This window comes from Amblyomma maculatum, chromosome 9 (genome assembly GCF_055883805.1).
Source record: "Amblyomma maculatum isolate TAMU_Amacu chromosome 9, ASM5588380v1, whole genome shotgun sequence".
Lineage (NCBI taxonomy): Eukaryota > Metazoa > Arthropoda > Arachnida > Ixodida > Ixodidae > Amblyomma > Amblyomma maculatum.
In genome coordinates this window covers 63,383,320-63,404,155 of record NC_139352.1, presented here as the reverse complement: position 1 = coordinate 63,404,155, position 20,836 = coordinate 63,383,320, and the positions used below count along the sequence as shown (strand labels likewise).

The 20,836-nt window shown below is 42.9% G+C and overlaps 1 protein-coding gene across 1 annotated transcript in view; it reads right to left on the bottom strand.

The window, feature by feature from the left end:
- Positions 1-20,836, bottom strand: part of Usp14 (ubiquitin specific protease 14) — a 28,317-nt gene that overhangs the window by 3,620 nt on the left and 3,861 nt on the right. Inside the window, exons 3-12 of the mRNA XM_084578893.1 lie at positions 19,364-19,396; positions 16,186-16,290; positions 14,297-14,400; positions 9,631-9,829; positions 6,270-6,418; positions 5,285-5,367; positions 3,782-3,813; positions 3,604-3,669; positions 1,205-1,297; positions 535-660 (exon numbers count right to left, since the gene is read on the bottom strand). Coding sequence (XP_084435019.1) covers positions 535-660; positions 1,205-1,297; positions 3,604-3,669; positions 3,782-3,813; positions 5,285-5,367; positions 6,270-6,418; positions 9,631-9,829; positions 14,297-14,400; positions 16,186-16,290; positions 19,364-19,396 — 990 coding nt within the window. The remainder of the gene's footprint in view (positions 1-534; positions 661-1,204; positions 1,298-3,603; positions 3,670-3,781; positions 3,814-5,284; positions 5,368-6,269; positions 6,419-9,630; positions 9,830-14,296; positions 14,401-16,185; positions 16,291-19,363; positions 19,397-20,836) is intronic.

Genomic DNA, 20,836 nt, shown 5'->3' with positions numbered 1-20,836 from the left:
CACATGTGCTGTGTTCGGCCAAATGTTCATAGCAGCCCGATGACTGGACTGGTTCGCTTAATGCTGGGATTGTGCGAGCATATTTGATCATTTTTATTAGAAAGGTACTGTACATCTGATCTGATCCAAAGGCTCAATACTTATTTGAAATCACGAAGTAGTACTAGTTTCAAGCGAGCAACGTTTCTGAAATGCTGGCTTCGTGTGGGTTTGGTTCAACGCGCCTCCTGCAGGACAGCATCAAGGCACCTGAGCAATTAGAGCCTCGACTCCACAGACACTTGCTAGCTGCAAGGAATGAGAACTGACCTCTAATAGACATTCTTGCAAAAGAATGACGTAGCTTCAGAGGGCACGAAAAAGCTTCAATGGACTCTCTCTCTTTTTTTTATGTAATGGCCATGTGCGCTAGAAAATTACGATATTGAAAATGTCTATGGTGCCACTAAACATTTTTTTGCTTTTTTTATATATCAGCTGTGAATTCTCAAAAAAATATTTGCAAAGCCTACACCCATACGCATGCACTCGCACCTTCTGTACATCGTCCATCTTGCGGTCCTCAAACTCCTTGAACTTGGTCCGCATGGGGATCAGCTTTTGCTGGAGCTCCTCCGAGCACAGCTCAAATACATCCAGCTGAATCGGGAACTTGATGTCCTGCACAGCACGAGGGAGGGGGAAGAAGTTTGGGGAGATGGGGTCACTGTATACCATCGACTAAATGGTTGTTGCCAGGTGCTTGCCAGCCTAGAGCTGGATATAGAAGGTAAGCCACGGTGAAGGCTCTCGGGCAAGTGGAAGCCTTAGGCTTAGGCTATGCAAACATGAGATTATATGCCTAATGCTCTCCTCTCAAGCTCACATGCCATGGTCGAAGTTCACTTAAAATGTACACAAAAAAATATAAACGCATCTAGTACAGAATGGACGTACAACAGGAGTACCGCATTTCGTTAAGGCCGTAAATAACCACAAATTAAAAATTATGAAAAGAAAACCAGACCTATATGAGCATGCATTGGCGTGGGTGTTATTTCAAATTGATGGTTAAACAAGTGAATCAGTGAAAAAAAATGCTACTTGGCTCAAGAATAATGAAAACAGAAATAACAATGGGTAAGGTTTCAAGAGTAACAATAAAAGCCTGCACCACAACGTAATTGCAAAGCATAGCTTGGTCAGCTAACATCAATGTACTGACCTTGAGGATCTTGGCGTTGACAGCGCCCTTTTCCTTGTAGAAGAAACGGACAAACTGGATCGTCAAGTATGCAGGAAGCCTGCTGATTGTGCTCTGGGGACAGCAAGAAGTTACGAATGACCTTCTACTGTCACGTAAGCCAATTAGTTAATGACAACTGCCACTTATTCACTTTCACTGTGTGCAGGAGCCCTAATTGGCATTACTGGCTTACTTTCTTGTGGTTTATACATTTGAAGTTAAATGTTTATGGAGTACAATATTAGAGAGAGAGAGGAAAAGAAAATTGAATTCCTCATCAAATCGTGCATTACATATAATAATACCTAATTCTGACCATACTAATTACACACACTGTAGAGTTAAATCTTGGATGCAAAGGAACTGAATTTCTTCAGCAAAGCCACATTCTACAAAATTTTGACAGTTAGTGTATATACATCACAAATGATTACTGGTAAAGAAAAAAAAAAGCTAGAGTTCAGCAGCAGAACCCCTTTAAAGTAAAGTCACTGGAACCGGAATTTTTTTTTACTATATATCAGAGTTTTCCCTATACCAGATGTTGGTGATGACATGGTCGTGAAGATGCTGTCTGGTATTTAAATGGCTACATACTAAACATGTCTTGTTGCTTAATGAAAAAAAAAAAAAAAAACAAAACAAAACAAACTAAAACAAAAACCTATAAAATACCTTCCATCTCCCTTTTATCATCTCTTTGTGCTATTTTTTCAGTTATAAGATTTTTTTATTTACATCTTGTGGAAGTAACCTCTTCAGTGTGACGGCAACATGGCTACGAATACAATCGAGCTTGACGTCATGTGAAAACCAAAGCCTTGCACGAACATGCATCATCTTCCACTGTTTCTGTCTTTTAGAAATTAATGCAGCAGTCAATGCTGCAAAACTGCACACGCCACGCCTCCAGTTCTTGCTGCCGCTGCCTCGTGCTGCGAATGTTAGGCCGTTCTTTCCCTTCCCTATTTCTCGCTGCACATTTACTCTCCTTAACTTTCTGAACGGACTGCTCCGCCTTCTTTTAATATTTGTAGACAGCTTTATTTTTTTTTTCCTAGGCGCTGCATGCTTTCCCTCATGGCTTCAAGGCTTACATAAAGTTGGCTCCTCCTGAGCGCTACTAAGTCTGGTGATGAAGCCTGATAAACTGAAGAATTGCCTAGCGATTCTAGGTAGTACGCGTGCGGCGATGTCATTTCGTGGGAAGTCGTCGCCGTGGCCAGACGCACTTTACTATAGCCAATTTCTACCAAATATATTTTTATTACAAAGGGAGGAAAATGTACAGTCGTCTATGGAAGATAAACTAGGATTTCAATTTCACTTCACTATATCACAGTTTTTATTAATCAGAGTTCTACTGCAAGTGTATTTGTTTTCTCTGCTATGCATGTCGGCTCATACACTTCAAGTAATGTCTCTGGTCGAGGTGTATGACAAGTTTGAAGAGATGAATTTCACAGTGCAGTGCTCTAGAAGTATTTCTATCCCACTTTTTCCAGCATGCCATCGACCGGCCGGATTAGGAGCAGCAGTACGAGTCTTTGGAGGTTCTCTAACTTTTGAGAGATGCATCAACAGTAGGAGAAAATACATCTTGGGTAAGGTAGTAGAAATTACTGGACTTGTATGGAGGCCCTTCTTGTGAGTAAAGCATCAATAACCTCAATGCTGTCACTACAGGGCAAGATTATGGTAAGCCCTTCCCCACCTGCTTCTTCACTTATCAACAGTGAGTTTAGAAATCTCACTCATACCACATGCGCAACCAACAAGACGCTGAAAGCTGTGCACTTTGAGCCTGACGTTGAATACCGGCCTATTTATTTTACTTGATAATGGCTGTAGGCGCGAGATGCCATGAAGCGGAGAACCTGAACAGTCTTGATGGTTCCGCATTTGATATGCTGCTGCTACATTCGTTTGAGTGCTTGCTGCATCACTGCCCCAACCAAGCCTTGAGCACTAATCTTATGCTTTGCGTATTGCCACTGTCATCAGCACTGTCCCAACTACTTCAGGACCAAAGCTTCTACAACTGACCCCGCACTAGCCCTGCAACTCTGCTAATTGCCAGTTAAAGGCTCATTTTGAAACCTTTACTGCAAAAGAGAGTCTTTGATGAATTCCCTCGAGTTAGCCTTGGTTCCATTAAATGTCACGTGTGGACACTCTCCCACATCTAGGAGTGCTAAAAAAATTTTGGCAACAAGGAGAAGTCATGGTGAAAGTTGCATTCCTGATGCCACAACATTCACCAACTACAGGGCATTACAGGCAACTATTTATCACAAAGGATAAACTCACAGTTACATCATTCATTAAGCCCCAACACTCGGTGTTGACGCCGAGGGGGAAGGACATGTACTACTCACCGTTTTCTTGTATTCACAGTCCTTATTCAATGTGGGCGACATCTTGTTTATAGTTTCAGAAAGTTTCTGCAAGGTAAAAAGAAAATAATAGGCTCACAAGAAAATCAAGAGCAGTCAGGTCATGGAGACACAAGTGAAGGCTGAGAAATGAAACGGAGCAATCATTCTCGTGACTCACACTTTTGAGGCCAGCCATCATGTACTTGACATCTGGAATCACAAACAACAGGAATGTGTCAAAGCCAATCAAGAAATTATTGTCAACTCTTGGTAATTTGAGCTCAAAGGAAGTCAACAGTTTGTACCGATTACATAGAGTTCGAAATCGGAATGCAAAGGAAAGAACTTTATTTTGTTAAAGTCTGGCTTGGCTGGCTAACGCCGGCAAGGTTAACGCCGGCAATCTTCCGTGGAAGCACAGAGATGCTGGCATTGCTATTGTGAGCAAAAAGGTGCTCCTGATGCTTTGTTCAGTGGGCGATATACATTCTTCAGCAACACTGAGGGAGGGACCCGCCCTCCAAAACTTTTTGATTACATATTCGCAGAATCTAACAGTGACACTTGGGAGTGTTCTGCCAGCAACTGGTGAATAATGCATCACTTTTTTATTATCTTTACTTTATTTGTGCTGTCCCTGTACTGTGTTTATAGTGTTCCTTTTTTCTCTCTCTTTTGTGTGTTTTCCATGCCTCCTCTCTCTACCAAGTCAGGTGGGAGAGGAGGTGCACTGCTGCTCTCCTCTTTCCCGCCTCACATTCATCGGCATCAATAGTGACACTAACAAAAGAGCATCTCCACTGGTCTTCCTGAACTCTCCGCACCCATTAAGGCATGTTTTTCTGTAAAAGGAAAGATTGTCGGGACAACTGGTCCATAATTAAGCAAGGAAACCGTGTGAAAAACTGTACAGGAAGACAGGGAGCCAAACACATAGAACCAAACTTAAAAGTGAGTGTACATCAAGCAGCATCACTACAAATAAAAGGTGCAGATTCCTTCGCATGTACACTAGCCAGCACGAACGACAGCTTGTATTAAGTGAAATATGCTTCTCGGTGCCTTTGCTTCACTTATCAAAAAAGAGAATAGGCACTCAGGTATGGACCACAAGGGAGCGGCCATTTTATCGTAACACGACGGAGTGTTTTTTTGCTTCATTGCTTTGCTTGTGCTCACTGCCTTCTCTACTTAAACTCTTTTAAGACCACCCCAAAGTAAATGGGTCATATATGACTGATGGTTTTTGATGCAGTGCCAAATGCAAATTTCTATACGATGAACCATGTAGGACCATATAGGCAGATATTATGACAACTGTAGTTTCAGTTTCACTATAGTTCACTTTTTTTCTGGCAGGGGGCGACGTATAAGGAATAGTTACTCGAAGCAGAGTGGCTTCCAAAGCCTACTTTGCAGGCTCTTACTTCAGCTCGAATAATACAGCAGTCAAATATCAGCCTGCCATATCAACTAGGGGCCCAGGAAAAGTCTACTTTAAACTTTAACTCACTCTTGAGCAGTTGAACATCAGGAAAACAGAAAGCTGACTTTGCAAAGTAAACCGCTGCACCTATCTGGCCCGCCAGGATGGCGTACAAGTCCCCCCACCCTAACCGTAAAAGTGTAGGGTGGTCATGTCCAACGTCACTTCTGTTCTATGCCCCCACCCACTGCTCACCCTGGGAGATAAAGCAGCTCAGCTGCAAGAAGTGCTCCTTCGTCTTTGTCTCAGGTTCCTCTTCTGACTCCATGCACTTCAACCTGTGTCGTCCCACAGTTTCAGTCAAGGTGGAAAAACACTAAGAATGAAGATACATGCTTGTGGAGTGGGAGTTGAATAAGGTGAGGCCTACACTGGAACACAGTTTTTGCAATCTCTCCAGAGTCTCAACAGAACTTATGGGCAGGCTAGATGATTTGTGGTTTAATGCCTGTCACACGGCACTTCTCCAAGGTCTTTACTGCAAAGGAGGTTTATTGCATTAAAGGAACAAAACTAAAAAGGAGCGGTGCAGCTACACAGCAAGTGCAAAGGAGATAGATGATGATGATGATGATAATTCAGGCATTCTCCGTGAGCGCCATCTGTCAAGCAGCAATTACAACCGCCGTCAACTGCTGCGCTTAAAATGGCGCTAGTGACAGCTACCAAATTGAAGTAGATGATATCTTTCACCTTAAGTAATAAGTAAACAAGACTGCCCTTGTTTATGCTAGCAAAAGTAACGAAAAAGCAAAGAACCTTAATTCTCAAGTCCTTGCAAGTGCCTGTATGACACGAATACCAAACGTTGGATTTGGTTCGGTCTAAAGCACTTAACTAGTTTTGTGCATGTTCTCTTTCAGATTGTTAGGCAGTTGGTGGTTGTTTGTGGAGGCAGCAGTTAGCAACAAGCTGTCAACAAACAACGCCCACTGCTCTCAGCTGCGCTCAACTTAAAACCGACGAAGGGCTTTCGAGATCAGGTACGGAAAGCGTACAAGCAGGTTCACGTGCCTGTAATCCTTCCAGATGAACAACTTTTTTAACAACCTGTTAAAGGGATTGGTCATTCGCAAGCTATGCCACCCACAAAAGCTGACAATGTTGCCCGTTGCACCGCAGGAAATAGATGGCAACAATTACAATGACAACAAAAGGGGTGAGAAGCAAGGAAGGATACGTGACGTCAAAGACTCCGCCAAAGTACTGGTCGACGAAGTTGCTGTACTTGGGCCCGGGCGGGGGTGCTGTCTCCGAGGCTGGCTGGTCGATGGGTGGCAGCTTCTGCTGAAGCATCCGCACCACTTCCGTCCAACACTCATTGGCGTCCTGCAGGGTTGTGCGCAATCAGCAGCTGAATTTCATACCATTCGTTCTCATAGTTTGGGACGCTCCACCCTGCCCTAGAGCAAAGAAGTGACCTAAGTACTAACTGCATACCAGTACCATTTCAAAACCTCGACATCCAATATGAGGGCTGCCGACACACAGGGCACAATTTTAAATTTAAAATTACGAAATTTGGCATCAATTTATAATGTACTGCAAAAAAAAGCTTGTTTGTATTGAAAGTGTTCTCATTTTAGTGAAGAGCTGTTGTAAGTCAAGTAAACCCATTTGATCTTCTTGTAAGGCAGTTTATTGATCAAGAAATAAGTTTGGGCAACTGCTCACGAGTCCCTTGAAGCTTGGCTTGCTTCGTGACAAGGGAAACAACGAAGCAACACCAACAGCCTGTACTATAAATGTGCATCACATTGTTGCGCTCAAGAAAATGTGCACATTAATTGAACAGCCTTTATCAAAAGTGTAGAGTATGGTCTGCTTCTGAGCAGTGTAGTGGCGCTGATTTAACATTACCCATCGGAAAGGGTAGGACAAAAAACCATCTTACCATCAAGTGATTCGGAACACTCTAAATGTATTACAAGCTGCACTAGGTGGCTCAAAAGCAGACCCCTTGGGCGCTACACTTTTGACAAATACTGTACATGTGCGGTGTATGTCGTATACAGAGATACCTTGATGACATTATCAGACTTAATATGCTTTTCAGCATAATTTCTTACTTCCTGCCGACACCCTATATAGAAGTAACATATTTCCATCTGGTTAATATGATTGAACTGACATGTGGTTTGGATAGTATGATGGCTAAAATGCCTGAAAAATTTGTGCACCTTAGCGGGAGGCAATAGAGCTTGAGCACCAGTACCACCCTTTGCCAATGATTGACATAATCTTCAATAGACACCATAGTTCCTCACAAAACGACAATTTACCTCGTTCTATTTTCATAACATGTCCCTCAGCATAGCACCATCATTGTCACAGTCCGCAGATACCTTTAGTAGTGCATCTCTGTAGAACACCCCAGCGTGTTTATCTTTTGATGAGATCTGTGGGGGTGCTGCTCTCCACGAAGTTGGCAGAGCACCAAGTTTCGCAGGTGCAGAGCTAAGAGATAAAACTGCGACTCGTTTCGACGAGGTTCAGGAAGGCTTCCTTCTGGACACTGAGAAACACGAAGTCGAGCACAAAGCGACAGATTATTTCTAAGTGCGGCAATAAAAGTAAGTCCCGTTCCATGCATGTTTCTCTTCCGAAGCCTGCTTTGAATAATACAATTTCTGGATAATATCATTCCATCAACATGATTCCACTGTAATACAGGTTAAAAAAAATGTCAGCAGTCTCTTTATTTATAGTAAAGGGCCCTTGCAAATCCCTCGAATTTTAGCAGAACCAGTCTCTTTCAAAACCTTTATCACAGAAAGGTCGGGCTGACCGTGTGTACCGTGTGGTGACGCATCCGTTTTGTGCTGTTTTGTGGAGAGGGAAAATTGCTACTGCACAGTACTGCGAAAAGCGTAGCGGAGGGCTTCCTGACATTGTGCACAAAACGAAGCTTGGAAAAATCGCCGTTCTCACTTTGGTTCCATATCAAATGTACACAACTATAGTGCAGGTGTTCACCAGATAAAACTACTGTGATGCAAACAGTTTTCAACAATTTTTTCAGGCCTATTCAGTGTTTCGAGCTTTCAGTTTATTCAAACATTTCTTCTGGTTCCTTGAAGCCCAAATTAATGAGAGTTAACTGCATTCAACAGCAATATGACCGCTCTAACCAGTTTCATTGCTGTTCTTCCTGTATATAAATCAGTATGAAAAATACTGTTCAAAATAATGTATGAGCTTTTTCAGTCGGGTATACAGTCCTATGCAATTCTAGTTTAATTTGGTTGCAAATACCAAGTGCTATTTGAAATAAGCATGATGAACAATGTTTGCTATTCTTTAATTTTCCATTTTCCATTTTTTTCCCCTCTGATTAGAAGGAGTTCAATATTATGACATTTTTCAATACATGTTCAAAACGGCATTTTTTTTTCCCCATAATCAAATTCGATTCATATTTTAAAATTTCAATATTCGCACACCCCTACTCGCAACACCACCCAACACTAATGATGAAACGACCCAAATTTACAGGGTCATACTACCGCACTGGAAGGTGAATGAACAATTTTGAAATCCACTCTTCATTACTGCCTGCACCACAGTATTTGCACGCAGTTTCACTGCAAATTAAATTATTAGAATGTGCTGAAGTAAACAATGCAGTAATCACTTACTTTTTAATAAACTGACTAGCTTTTCACATTGACCAATGCTGTGATCCTTAAAGGCAAAATACTAGAGGGTAAGGACTTTTCTCACATATTTTTCTAGCATGGGCAACACAAGGTTAAACGAGGAGGGAAGCTCTGACAATAAACCAGTCAGTGGATTAGTTTTTGTTTTACAGTGAAACCTGAATAGTCTTAGTGTTTGCGGATGAGCAGGCAGCAAAGTAATGGCGGAGGATTGCTAAACACGGAGGTGCAAACATCACCGAAACACTGCATAACCACACACTTGACACGTCACATATAATCGCTGCAGGCAGCGCAACAAAGTGCCTGCTGCCTACTTGTTTACCGTGTTGTAGCGGTCAATTTGTCAGTGTTTAGGAATCAATCTGCATGGATTCAGTGCAGGACAGTGAAAGTTTAGTGTTGCAGTGACAACAGCATTTAAGCATGGAATCTGTGAAATGTGCCAGGGATGTGATCGATTCGAAGACCACAATGAAGGCCTAAGGATGGATTCGAGAGCTGAGAGGTCAGGACAGGCCTCTGAGACGACCAACTGTCTGTAGACTAAAATGCCAAAATGGGACTGCCGCTCCAGTATTCTTGCTCACTAAAGCCAATCAGCTTAGCTCTACTAACTATTTTCTGTTTAAGGCAAAGGCCTTTCTAGGCCCATGGGCTGCAGAGATGTCCGCATGAAATGTTTGCAAGAAATGATCAGAGGAGATATCAATGATGATGCAGTCGGTGAAAACAGTCCTGCAAAGTGGCTTTTGCCATTTGCATTCTTAAGCAGACCTAACAGCAGTCCCGTAATTTTTTTTCTTTTTTTTTTCGATCAAAAATAATTCACAAAACCTAAGGATTCCCCACTCTCTCTCAACCTCACGTTGAGGTGAATACCTGCTGTGCGAATCCTGGCTGGTCTGAGGACGAGGAGGAGGCCCTCTCGGCAAACTGGGGGAAAGCCAGGTGGAGCACCTGAAGCAGCACCACGGGGGGCACTACGGCTGACCGCTCCATCAGGGACTGCAGGTCCCGTAGTGCTGCTGCCACCGACTGGGGGCGCACGGGCCGCGACAGCACCAGCTCTCCCTGGAACCTGCAGTCACGGTAACGGTGACAAAGTGAGAACGGCCGCCATTCGCACATTTCAACCACGGCATAAACTGGCAACAGTCCCACACGAGCTGGCATTTTAACACGATACCATCACACCCCGCATTCACCCGATTTCACCAATGTCTATCCAGTCCTTGATGAGGATAAAATTAAAAACACTTGACAGCCACCAGTGGGTTTCAACCTGGCGGCGCCACAAACAGATCACCTTTGCTGGCACCTGCATTAGACCACCACGCCATCGTCACAGCTGAACATTCTGCGTGTCTGGCTGGCCAGTCTCTCGCGCTGTGCTTCGCACTTCCTCCTCTTCTTCAATTTCAATCCGTGCAGAATGGACTCAAACACACTGCTAATGCATTGCCCTCTCAAGGCGTGCCCGAAATTTTATAGCGCACGACTGTTAGGGCTACCAATAGATTATTTCACAGACCTTTGCCTGGAGCCTGCTTGACCCCAAACCTAGCCTTGAAACCAAACCGAAGTGAAAACCAACGTGCAAGCGCACATAATTTGCATTTGGCCAAACCATGCTAAACCGTCATTTTTTTTAACCCTTACTGCGGCTTGCTTAATGTGAGCAATTTAGCTTCCATACGGGCAAACACTGGTAATCCAGGAAATGCTGCACTAAGAGGACATGCTACAGAATGAAATGTTAATATTAGAGCCAGGTGACCGAAAATATCACATTTGGTCAATTTTTAAGAGCCGTTTTCAAATCCGGTGTTAATTCTTGCCTACCTGGTTTGGTAGAACTTTTGCAAGTCATCTAACTGAAATATAAGGGTGTTTTTGTGCATCTATTTCACATCACTATAGATATCACGAAGGACTGAGCAATATGTTATTTGCTTCATTGCGGTGCACTGTACACAAAGTATTCTATCTATAATCTTTTATGATGGTTTAAAAAATATTACTCTTTAATTGCTTTTTATTAGTGGACCTACAAGGCTTTGGAAAATTTATATCTGATTCCCAATAACAAAGAGCAATAAGAAATAGCATAGCTGCATTTTGCAAACACTAAAGAATCCAAACAAAATTTCATAGTGATATATAGGTAACATGGACAAGTAAAGCACTGCCCTGCACACGCAGTAAGGTTGCTTGAAAATAAGAAAGAAAGAAAAGGAATTGTTAAAGTTTTAACCAACATTTAATGAGTGATCCAGATTTGCTACGGGCACACTTCCAGCAATCCTCCACCAAATGTTAAGGGAAACGCACACAGCGGTCAACGCTAGTAACTGTCAGAAGCACACACCACCAGAACGCACCCAGCTTAGCCTGAGCGTCGTCTTCTTCACACCAGCGCGTCATCGTCATCTTGATATTGCGTACCATAACAGTATAAAGCTTTTTTTTCAACAAACTTGGAAAAATGCAGCTTAAGGAGCTGTTTCCATAGAATTCTCCAGCAACGTATGTAGGTCCCTCGCGTTGCCTTCGAAGCGTGTCCATCATGCAAGTTTTCCTCAGCAAGTGGCAACGATGGAACTTGGTCTCAGCAGCTTCTTTAACAGACATCCTCGCAGACTGTCATGCGCATGCATAAAATAAATTCCCGAGAAGGAAGGACACGTAGCTACTTCAAAATTTGCTCCAAGCCTGTGTGTCCCTGATTGAAACCGAGCGCGGCAACCCGACAACACGTGGCCCAGTAGCTTGGAGCCAATGGTGGCAGCAATTTCGAGAGCGGCGGTGTAGCTTTTCGGGACATTGAGTAAGATGGAGTCCAAAGACAGACTCCTCCCGCACCACTAATGTATCGCAGGTCTCGAATTTTTTCTTGAAAACTGCGCATTGAAAAAGCTCTTTCTAGAGGTGGATGAGTGCCTGAAATTTGTAGCTGTCATAAACGCATCTCAGTTCTGCCCATTGGTCTGTCACCTCGCGTGATCACAATCTCGCTTCTCACACACATTCGCTTCTCACCTACTTCGAGGCTGGGGTTGGAGGACATGAAAGAGGAAGGGTTAAAAATAATAAAATTAGGTACTAGAGAGAACAACAAATACAATGTTAGGAGCACTTTTTAATATAACAAATATAACAAGAGCAGTTCAAAGTTTTTCAATTTTGCTCTAAATCAGACATTAGGGCACCCACATTTGAAACAATGAACCTTGAAACCCTATAACATAGCCATTATTTGTTATATCAAAAAAAGTGCTCCTAACATTGTATACATTGCATTTGTTATGCTTTCTAGTACCTAGCAAAGTGTCCGTGTGAATTTTCTGTGGTGCGGTTATTTTTTCACTGTTCCCGCAAATGATGAAAAATTAATTTCATTTATTTTGAACTAATTGGCCAGTCAGAAAACTGATTACATATTTGAAATCAGTGCAAGAAACTGAATCAGAATACCAGGTTTTATCAGATTTGGTCAAAAGTTAGGAAAGGAAAGACAGCTTTAAGAGGCATGTCCCTCTTATGTTTTGCTAACTGATCAATGCACTAAGCTAAAGCAAGCTTTAAAAGCTCATTCTTCTGCAAAAGATTTCAAAGCAAAATTAACAGGATGTGCTTGTGCACTGAGATTGGTTGGGCCCGTTCACACGTCTCCTGATGGACTAGCTTCGCATTGAACTGCTGGCAAACGCTTCACAACAGTGACAAATATGATCAGTAATGAATAAGGTCAACTATCTGTTGAGTCAGCTGTCCTAGTACAATCTACCAACAAATGCCTCTAGATGCCATTGTCACAAGTTGTGGACCAGTCTTGAGCGATTAAGTTAGAAGGCCTCTCTCTGAAATGGTTCGCTTCACCGCGGTGGCGCAGTGGTAAGGGAGCTCAGCGCAGCCCCTAATGATGTGGGATCAAATCCCGGCCACTTTTCGATGGAGGCAAAAAGCAAGGTGGCCGTGTGCTGTGCGATGTCAGTGCCAGTTAGACAACCCCAGGTGGTCGAAATTTCTGGAGCCCTCCACTACGGCGTCTCTCATAGCCCGAGTCACTTTGGGAAGTTAAACCCCACAAACTAAATCATCTGAAGGAGTCCGTTTTGTGAAGAAATGCTTTTTGGCATCATTACTTGCCAGGCATGTGTAGAAAAAATGAAGATTTCTTGTGCACAAATTCATTCTGCTAAGAGGACAGGTGCTAGCATCCATTAAAAAACAGTACAATCGACGCTTCCGCTTAATTGTCTTTCTTGGCACTGTCTGCATGTATAAAACTATTGCGGTATTTATCAATATTCTTTTTGCTTATTCGTTCTTCATTAGCCAGGCTTGCAGATGACGGTAGTATTTAATTTTCACTATGGCAACCATAGAATGCATTAGCCCATGTTGTAAAAGTCGGGAGACTTGGAAGGTGAACTGTCACCTTTTGAAATGACACATGGGCTATGGGGACATCATAGAGGAGGGCACAAACGAACTGAACATCCATGGTTGTTTATCGAGTGCTGGTACTGTACAGAATTCAGGCAATTTTGTACTTCACCATCATCAATATATGACAACTGCAGCCGGGATCGAACCGATAACTCTAGGATCAGCAGCGAACAGTCACCAAGCCACTGCAGCGAGTTGAAGACCAGAAGAAAATGTGTGAATGTACACAAGAAATCAGAAGTGGTGTTAAGTAAATCATACGAGTCTCTGCACAAATCCGCCCAAAATTAAGAGAATGCTTAATTAAGCTCTGCCATTAAGGGAATGACGCAACAGAATTAACAGCGTCCATCTGCAGATCCACCCTGCATACATGCACTTTGTTATTCACTTAATTACTAATCCTTTAATTTGTGCCTCTCTTATCTCGTACACACTCATCAGCATGTAGTTGCAAGCTGCATGCCATAAGCTGCCATGTTATGTGAAAGACCACATGACAAAGATATTGAGCCCCGTTTTAACGAAGCAGCACGAATGTGCCTGCATGGACTGTGTGGAAGCAAGGAGGTCTGAAAGCAACAAAAATTGTTGGCTTTTGGGGGAAATCTGTTTGGAGCTGTTGAGAGTGCCTCACAGCCACAGCATGACAATATCAAGAGGAGGAGATCCCTCGAGGGGCCCCTATCACTAAAACAGGGCAAAAAAGAAAACAGTTATTCAACGAGTACAGACTAGTTTAACTGCACAATGAAATATCATTTTGTAAGCAACAAAACCGAAAACAAGCTACCTGCGGAACCCTCGATTTGAGGGCAAATTCGCGCAGAAAACCCCGTCGCCTAGAACACTAAAATCTACACAACCCCAAATTCCTCACTAGTTTCTTATTTCTTGCGATTAACAGAGAACTCCTAATAATGCCACATTTCTGGTTGCTACAAGTGTCTTTTAACACGATTAAACAGACAAGCAAGCATGTCGCTCAGAGGGAAAGGCACAGCACTGATCGAAGGAAAGCAACGGCGGATTAGAATCTGCACAACAGGAGCCCACGGCAAATGAGGACGCACTGTCTCTCTCTTCCACTCACTTCTTGAGCGCTTCCTTCAGCTCAGGCACGGCGAGAAGGCACTGGACCGTGGCGTTCATGTAGCACGTGTTGCCCAAATTGGTCAGGCCGGCTGGCAGTTCCAGCTGCAGAAGAGATAATGGGACAAAGCTGGAGACTGCATAAGAGACACACCAAACCAGCAAGAAGCACTTCATCCAAAGTCTTGCAAAGAAATGGCAAAGCTATCTCTATTGAAAAAGAGCCTGCACTTGCGCAATGGACAGAATACAAGACTATGATATAATATTATGCAATGAGCTTACATTCGCATAAACAGATTGGCCCCCTACTTGGCATCTGGCACATGATTGACGGTGCTTTAAGAGCCACCTTTTACATTGTATACGACACATTACGTGCATTCTCTCTGCTTGTGTAGCACGAATATGCTTAGCTAAATTATTACACACAAGCATACGGAGCAAGTGGCCTGTAAAGGAGGGCTAAACAAGGTGCACTGCTTGTGGCCACAAGTTTCTCCTCACAGAGGAGTACTGTGTTCCAAGACAAAACAAGAAGGCATTAACTGCAAATTGAAACTGTCACATAATGTAGGAGCATGAACAGATGCGACAATGTGAAAACTTTCAAAATCTACATTTGTCTTGCCGCGCCACGTGTGGGCAAAGACGTTCTATGCTTGCAAGAAAACCAGAGCCTATACTAAGATGCCGCCTTGCTTAGTACTGTACTAAGAAAAATGAAGGTGCAAACCCTCACAGACAAGCACATAGAGCAGCATGCACAGAATTGGTATAAAAAAAAATTTAGGAGAGACATTTAAACTCCACATTTGAGGGTTTAACTGTTAATGGTTCCTGTCCGTGGCTACTCTTGCGCATCCTTGTTCGCGTACATGCACTTTCCTGCTCGCTTAACCATGAATCCCTTAATTTGTGCCTCAATGATCTCATATATACCCATTAGCATGTAGTCCTAGGTTAGTACACAATGTGAAAGACCGCCCAAAATAGATATAACGCCTCACTTAACCAAGCCATACAAACATGCTTGCGTGGCCTAAGGGTAGCACGTCCTTAAGAATCGAATGCTCCAGTCATAGAGCATTCGATTTCCCTCACCCGCCCTCAGAAATGAGAAGCTAATTGGCAGCTCCTACCACATCAAATGTGCCCCTGTGGTCGCACAACCCTACGACCGGTGGAAAAGCCCGGCGGAAAACTCTATGCCATTATTGCTATCTTTATAAACAGATTCTCTGTGCAGACATCTGGCACGCAGCAAAAGACGCAGCTACGTTTACAGCAGGAGTGGTTACTTTGTGGTCGGAACACTGTACTTTTTCAAAAAAAGGCCAACTCCCGTTTGTCCTCACTGCCCCTTAAGTGCCTACAAGAATTTGAATATATCATTTCTGCCTATCATTTAACAACAAACAGCTCGAGATATTTAACCACTGTGTTAGGGTAGCCGTGCATCCCCAGACAGGCACACATGGCTCGCTCTGATCCCACTGAAGTACTAGTAGCACTGCATTGCACTCTACATTTATTATTAAACATATTAATAATAATAATAATTGGTTCGCAGGAAGGGAAAGGTGCAGTATCTGTCACACTTGTTTCTGTGGACACCCGAACTGCAGTAAGGGAAGGAAGGTAGGAGTGAAAGTGGAAAGAGAGGAGGAGCCGTAGTGGAGGGCTACGGAGTAATTTCGACCACCTGGGGATCTTTAACGTGCGCTGACATCGCACAGCACATGGACGCCTCTTCGTTTCGCCTCGAAACGCAGCCACCGAGGTCGGGATCGAACCCGGGTACCCCGGCACAGCAGTCGGGCGTCTTACCACTGCATCACCCCGGCGGGGCTACTATTAAACAAAATTGAGAAAAAGTGGGAGGCTCACTGCAGAGGCCAGTTCGCTCTCGGACATGTCCTCCATAAAGACCGGCTTTTCTGCTGGCTCCGCAGGCAGTGCCTCCTTGGTGCCCATGAGCAACACCACCGCGCCCTGCGGGAGTTGAGCAGCGGAAGCAGAAGCAAGGCTCACAGAACGTCAACACAGATGGCATACCACAGTCATACGAGAGCCCACAATCGTCAACATTACACATTGTTACTAAAAATACGCCTGAGCCTAACAGAAGCCTCAAACAAGTTAGATGCCAAGTCCAAAGCCAGGCAGCGAGCCAGCTCTTTGACGGGACTACAGACGTCTTTTTCAAGTGTTGTTTGTGAGCAAGTAATGAACCGACCAAAGCTTTCCAACACATGCTTCACACTTTTGCCATGATTAATTTATCTAAAAAAAAAGAATAACTTGAATTCTTTTGCAGTCCAACCTGTTTCCTTGTTTTGCTGTTCTGAGGAATGCCACGTGGGCAGAATTAGGCTGTTTTTGAGAAGCTGCCTACAGGTTTGCATCCCACCAGTGGTACAGGAAAAGATAATCTAGTCTGGCAGATGCTCGCTTTATTTCCTGCTCATGCACCTCTTTGCACTGACGGGTAAGTGCACAATTTCTACGTAAACAATTTAAAGAGTGGGTTAAAGTGAGTGCATTAATAAAGGAAAAAGGGTGTGTGAAGGCCTCAATAATACCAAGAAGGCACGCCTGCTCTAGCAAAATGGGCTATTCACAATGCAACTTACAGATATAACTGAGTATTATTAGAGCCATTCGAAATCAGGGTGTCTAGCAAACCTCTACTTTCAAAATATTCAACTTTTTTAGGTTTTCCCTGATTATTTCAGTTCAAATTCCCTGACGAGTGAAGAGGCTAAAAAATGTAGCTGCTAATAATCATGAGCACAGACGGATAATTCACAACAAAAAGCTATTTATTAATCATATTCTGCAATTTACAATAGTGAAAAAGTTGTCATTAATGCTAATGACCATTAAGGATGTCAAAAGTTGACTGAAAATTAAAAGCACACTGATGCCAGCCTCAGAGCATGTGAGCCGCCCACTTCGCAAAAAGCCGAGCCAATCCAATCCAACATGGCTGCGCGCGAGCGCTCTCTGGCCGCTGCGGTTATTCCTGCTTTTTGTCGCGTACTACTCTCATGCAGCGCTTCTGCATATTTTATTGAGTACCCACCTCAAGTGCATATTGTTTTTTTTTATTGTGGCAGCTCAGCCATGCGTTGGCGTTAAAGTAATACGTATATCGCGCCTCGCCTTGCAGCGCTGCCGCCACGGCGGCCGCGCGCTGGCGAGATAGCACAACAACAAAAAAAAATCTGTATGAATAACACATTTGCTGTGCACCAGCTTAAAATGAAAATGCACTGCAGAATATATTGTGCGACTTTCCCAGACTTGGCGAAATTTTTGATGGTTTCCCTGACATTTCACTGATTTGTCCCGGTGCATAAAATTTCCCTGACAATTCCTGGTTTTCCTGGTTGCTAGACACCCTGAAAGTCCACATTTGCTAAAGCAGCTATACGCCCCCAGAAGTATTTGCAAAACATTATCTGAAATAAATCACTAATTTATAATATTGCCATTTCCTTAGTACGATTACAGACTGCTGTAAAAGAGCTTGAGGGCAACGCTCCTTCTTATGAAAATGTAGGAAGCCTTGATACTAAAACAATGTTACAAAATTATAAAATCAAGCTGATCTAGCATGCACACATGGAGCCCTGGGAACTGTTATGGTGCAGGTTTGGCGACTACCTGTCTCAGTTATTTGAATCTAACCTAAATGTCCACAACCTAAACCAACAAGTTTATCCCCCAGAATTAGGGTGCAATAGGAGCCATAGAGCTCGTAGAACATGCAATAAATTCAGGTACTGCAATATGCGGATGTAAACAGCAGCGATTCTTTAAGCATAATAGAGTTGAATTCTATTAACCCGTTATTCATTATTTACCCTTCGTTGCAGCAGTTATTATTTAAGTTTGCCTGCATCCCGAGAGTTGCCCAAACTTTTTGCAAAGAAAGAAAGCAATTTAAAGCCATAACATGCAATAATTTGAACTATGTATCATTACCAGTGCATCGTTAAAGGCTGGCAATACCCCTATTAAAGGCAGCAAGGAGAATGTTTAATGTAAAAGCCATTAAGGATTTGTTTACTAACACTGTCATTTCAAAATGGGTACAATGTGAGCATGCTGACAGAGTGAAGCAATTAACTCGAGACACAAGCATGGACTCAACGCAACTACAGCAGCTGAAAAAACAAGGACGGTTTGCACACTCTATCCCGACACACCGAACTCGAGAAGTGCCATGAGGTATGTCAAAAAGAATAAGAGAGCAGATGCATGTAAGCAACCATTTCATTTCATTCAATTGAAAGCTCACAATGGTGAAGTTCAAAAAAGCACTGGTATTGCAAAACTGCCAGTGCACAGCATGTAGTGCAAAGAACCTAAGATCGCTTTTATAATGAATTTGAGCAGCGTACCAGTTTCATGTCAACATTTTATGACTCAAACTAAGAAGAAGAAGAAAAAAAAAAGAATCATGTTCTGGAAAGGATGCATTAATAAAAGCGACCTGCACCTCAAACCGTGCAGCTGGTACTGCAAAACTGCCAGTACACAGCGTGCAGTGCAAAGAACCTAAGATCGCTTTTGTACTGAATTTGAGCAGCGTACCAGTTTCATGCCAACATTTTATAACTAAAACTAAGAATAAAAAAAAAAAAAAGAACCATGTTCTGGAAAGGACGCATTAATAAAAGCGACCTGCACGTCAAACCGTGCAGGTTGCCTGCAGTAAGAACACGGTTAGGTCCAGCACCTGAGATCCCTTTTTACGATCAATAGAAGATGGTGGAGAGCCAAGAACCTTAGGGTACTTAAACTCGTGTATCAAAACAGTACCAACATTATGAACGAAAAGGCACAGGAACCTTCCCAAACACGGTGCCGACAACTTATACAATGCAAAATGGCACAAGTCGCAATGTTTACAAGATAACTGTACAGCAAAACAGTTTCTACTGACTCGAGGCATCCCCTAATTAAGGCAAGGTCTCAGTTTCCCGAAAAACTGAATATTCAGCAAAGTACGAAGGAACAACGACAGGCTGGAACTAATTGTTCAAGCATGGCTCACCTCCTTTAGCTGAATGTTTCCCCACTCATGGTCCTGCAAACAAAACATGGAAACACATTGGACGCACGGTTGACATTTTTGCTTCAAAGCGTAAAGCAAGGGCAGTGAGCCACAGTGCATTCAGTGAGAAACAGGGAAGGAGGACACAACAAATTACTCTGAAAGCACACTAAATTACTACAACTGTGAACGCCTGGAGATCTTTGCACAGTTTGCTGTATAGTTCTCAACCTCCTGCACAACAATTGAGTATTGCAGGCATTCATACTATTTGTTGTGTGTAATAAACTGGGTGCACCAGATGGCATGGCACCAATGTTTGTTTCCGCTTTGTCTTTTATAAAAGCACTGCACTATCATTAGTCCTCTGAATGGCCGCTGTCTTAATTAGCATCAAGTAAGAACTAATCAGGCCCAAGCTGCCGTGCTTTGCAGGCTGCAGCTAGTCAGCCACACGGCCTGTTCAAACTAGCCATTGCAAAAGCTTGAAAATTTAAATCACTGGGCTTTCTCCTCGTTAAAATACAGTTACCTAGTATCAGTTGTAGTTAACAGGAAAAATAAATAAAACAAGGTTCTATTGTATCGTTGAAAATGACAAGAGTACAGACGATGCTTGAACAAGTAGGAAGTCACTACTGCCTTCTACCGTCACAGACCATAGTTAGCAACATAGTGTTAATGGAAACACTATTAAGTTAAATTCTCAAACAAGCTAACAAGCTAAGCAGTTTGAAAGCGATCACGGAAGTATGATTGCTCTTGTAATTTTTTATGTTTACTTCCTGTTGTGTTTTGATGATGTGCTTCCCCCCCTATGTAATGAATGCCCTCCTATGGGCCGTTAGGGTAAATAAATGAAATGAAATGAAATATTGTTCCATCTTTCCATGCCGCTAACTCAATCAGGTTAACTAGAAGGCTCATCAATTTGTCATCTGAAACACCTGATATAGCAAAGTTCAGCCCTGTGGAGACTGACTAGCAAGAAATTGCAGAGAGTTGAAAGAATTCCAGAAAATGTTCCTTTGCCTATTCCACGAGTGTGGTAAAAAAAAAAAAAAGAAAAAGAAAGATTCAAAGCTGAGGAAAAAAGTATACAAAGCTGCACATGTAGCAATAAATGATGTACTGTCACGCTCAATATGAGCTACAATGCATAAGATGCGGTAGGAGCTCATTATCTTGGCACACAGTGACTATAACCTTATTCAGAATTTATTTATTCAATTGAAGAAAGTTACATGCTCTCTCTAAATGATTATTGATTACTGTGCGGATGCCAAAATTGATTCACTCGGGATGCATTGCAACTGATATTGAGCGCAACAGTACATCAGGTGGGACTGCTAGGTTACTCAAAAGATAAGAGGTGGAAAGTACGGCAGCCTTTGAGAAGACTCTTAAGACGACAAGCAATGGTATACGCTACCTTGTACCTGAAAGCAGCTGGACAATAACTGAGAATCTGTC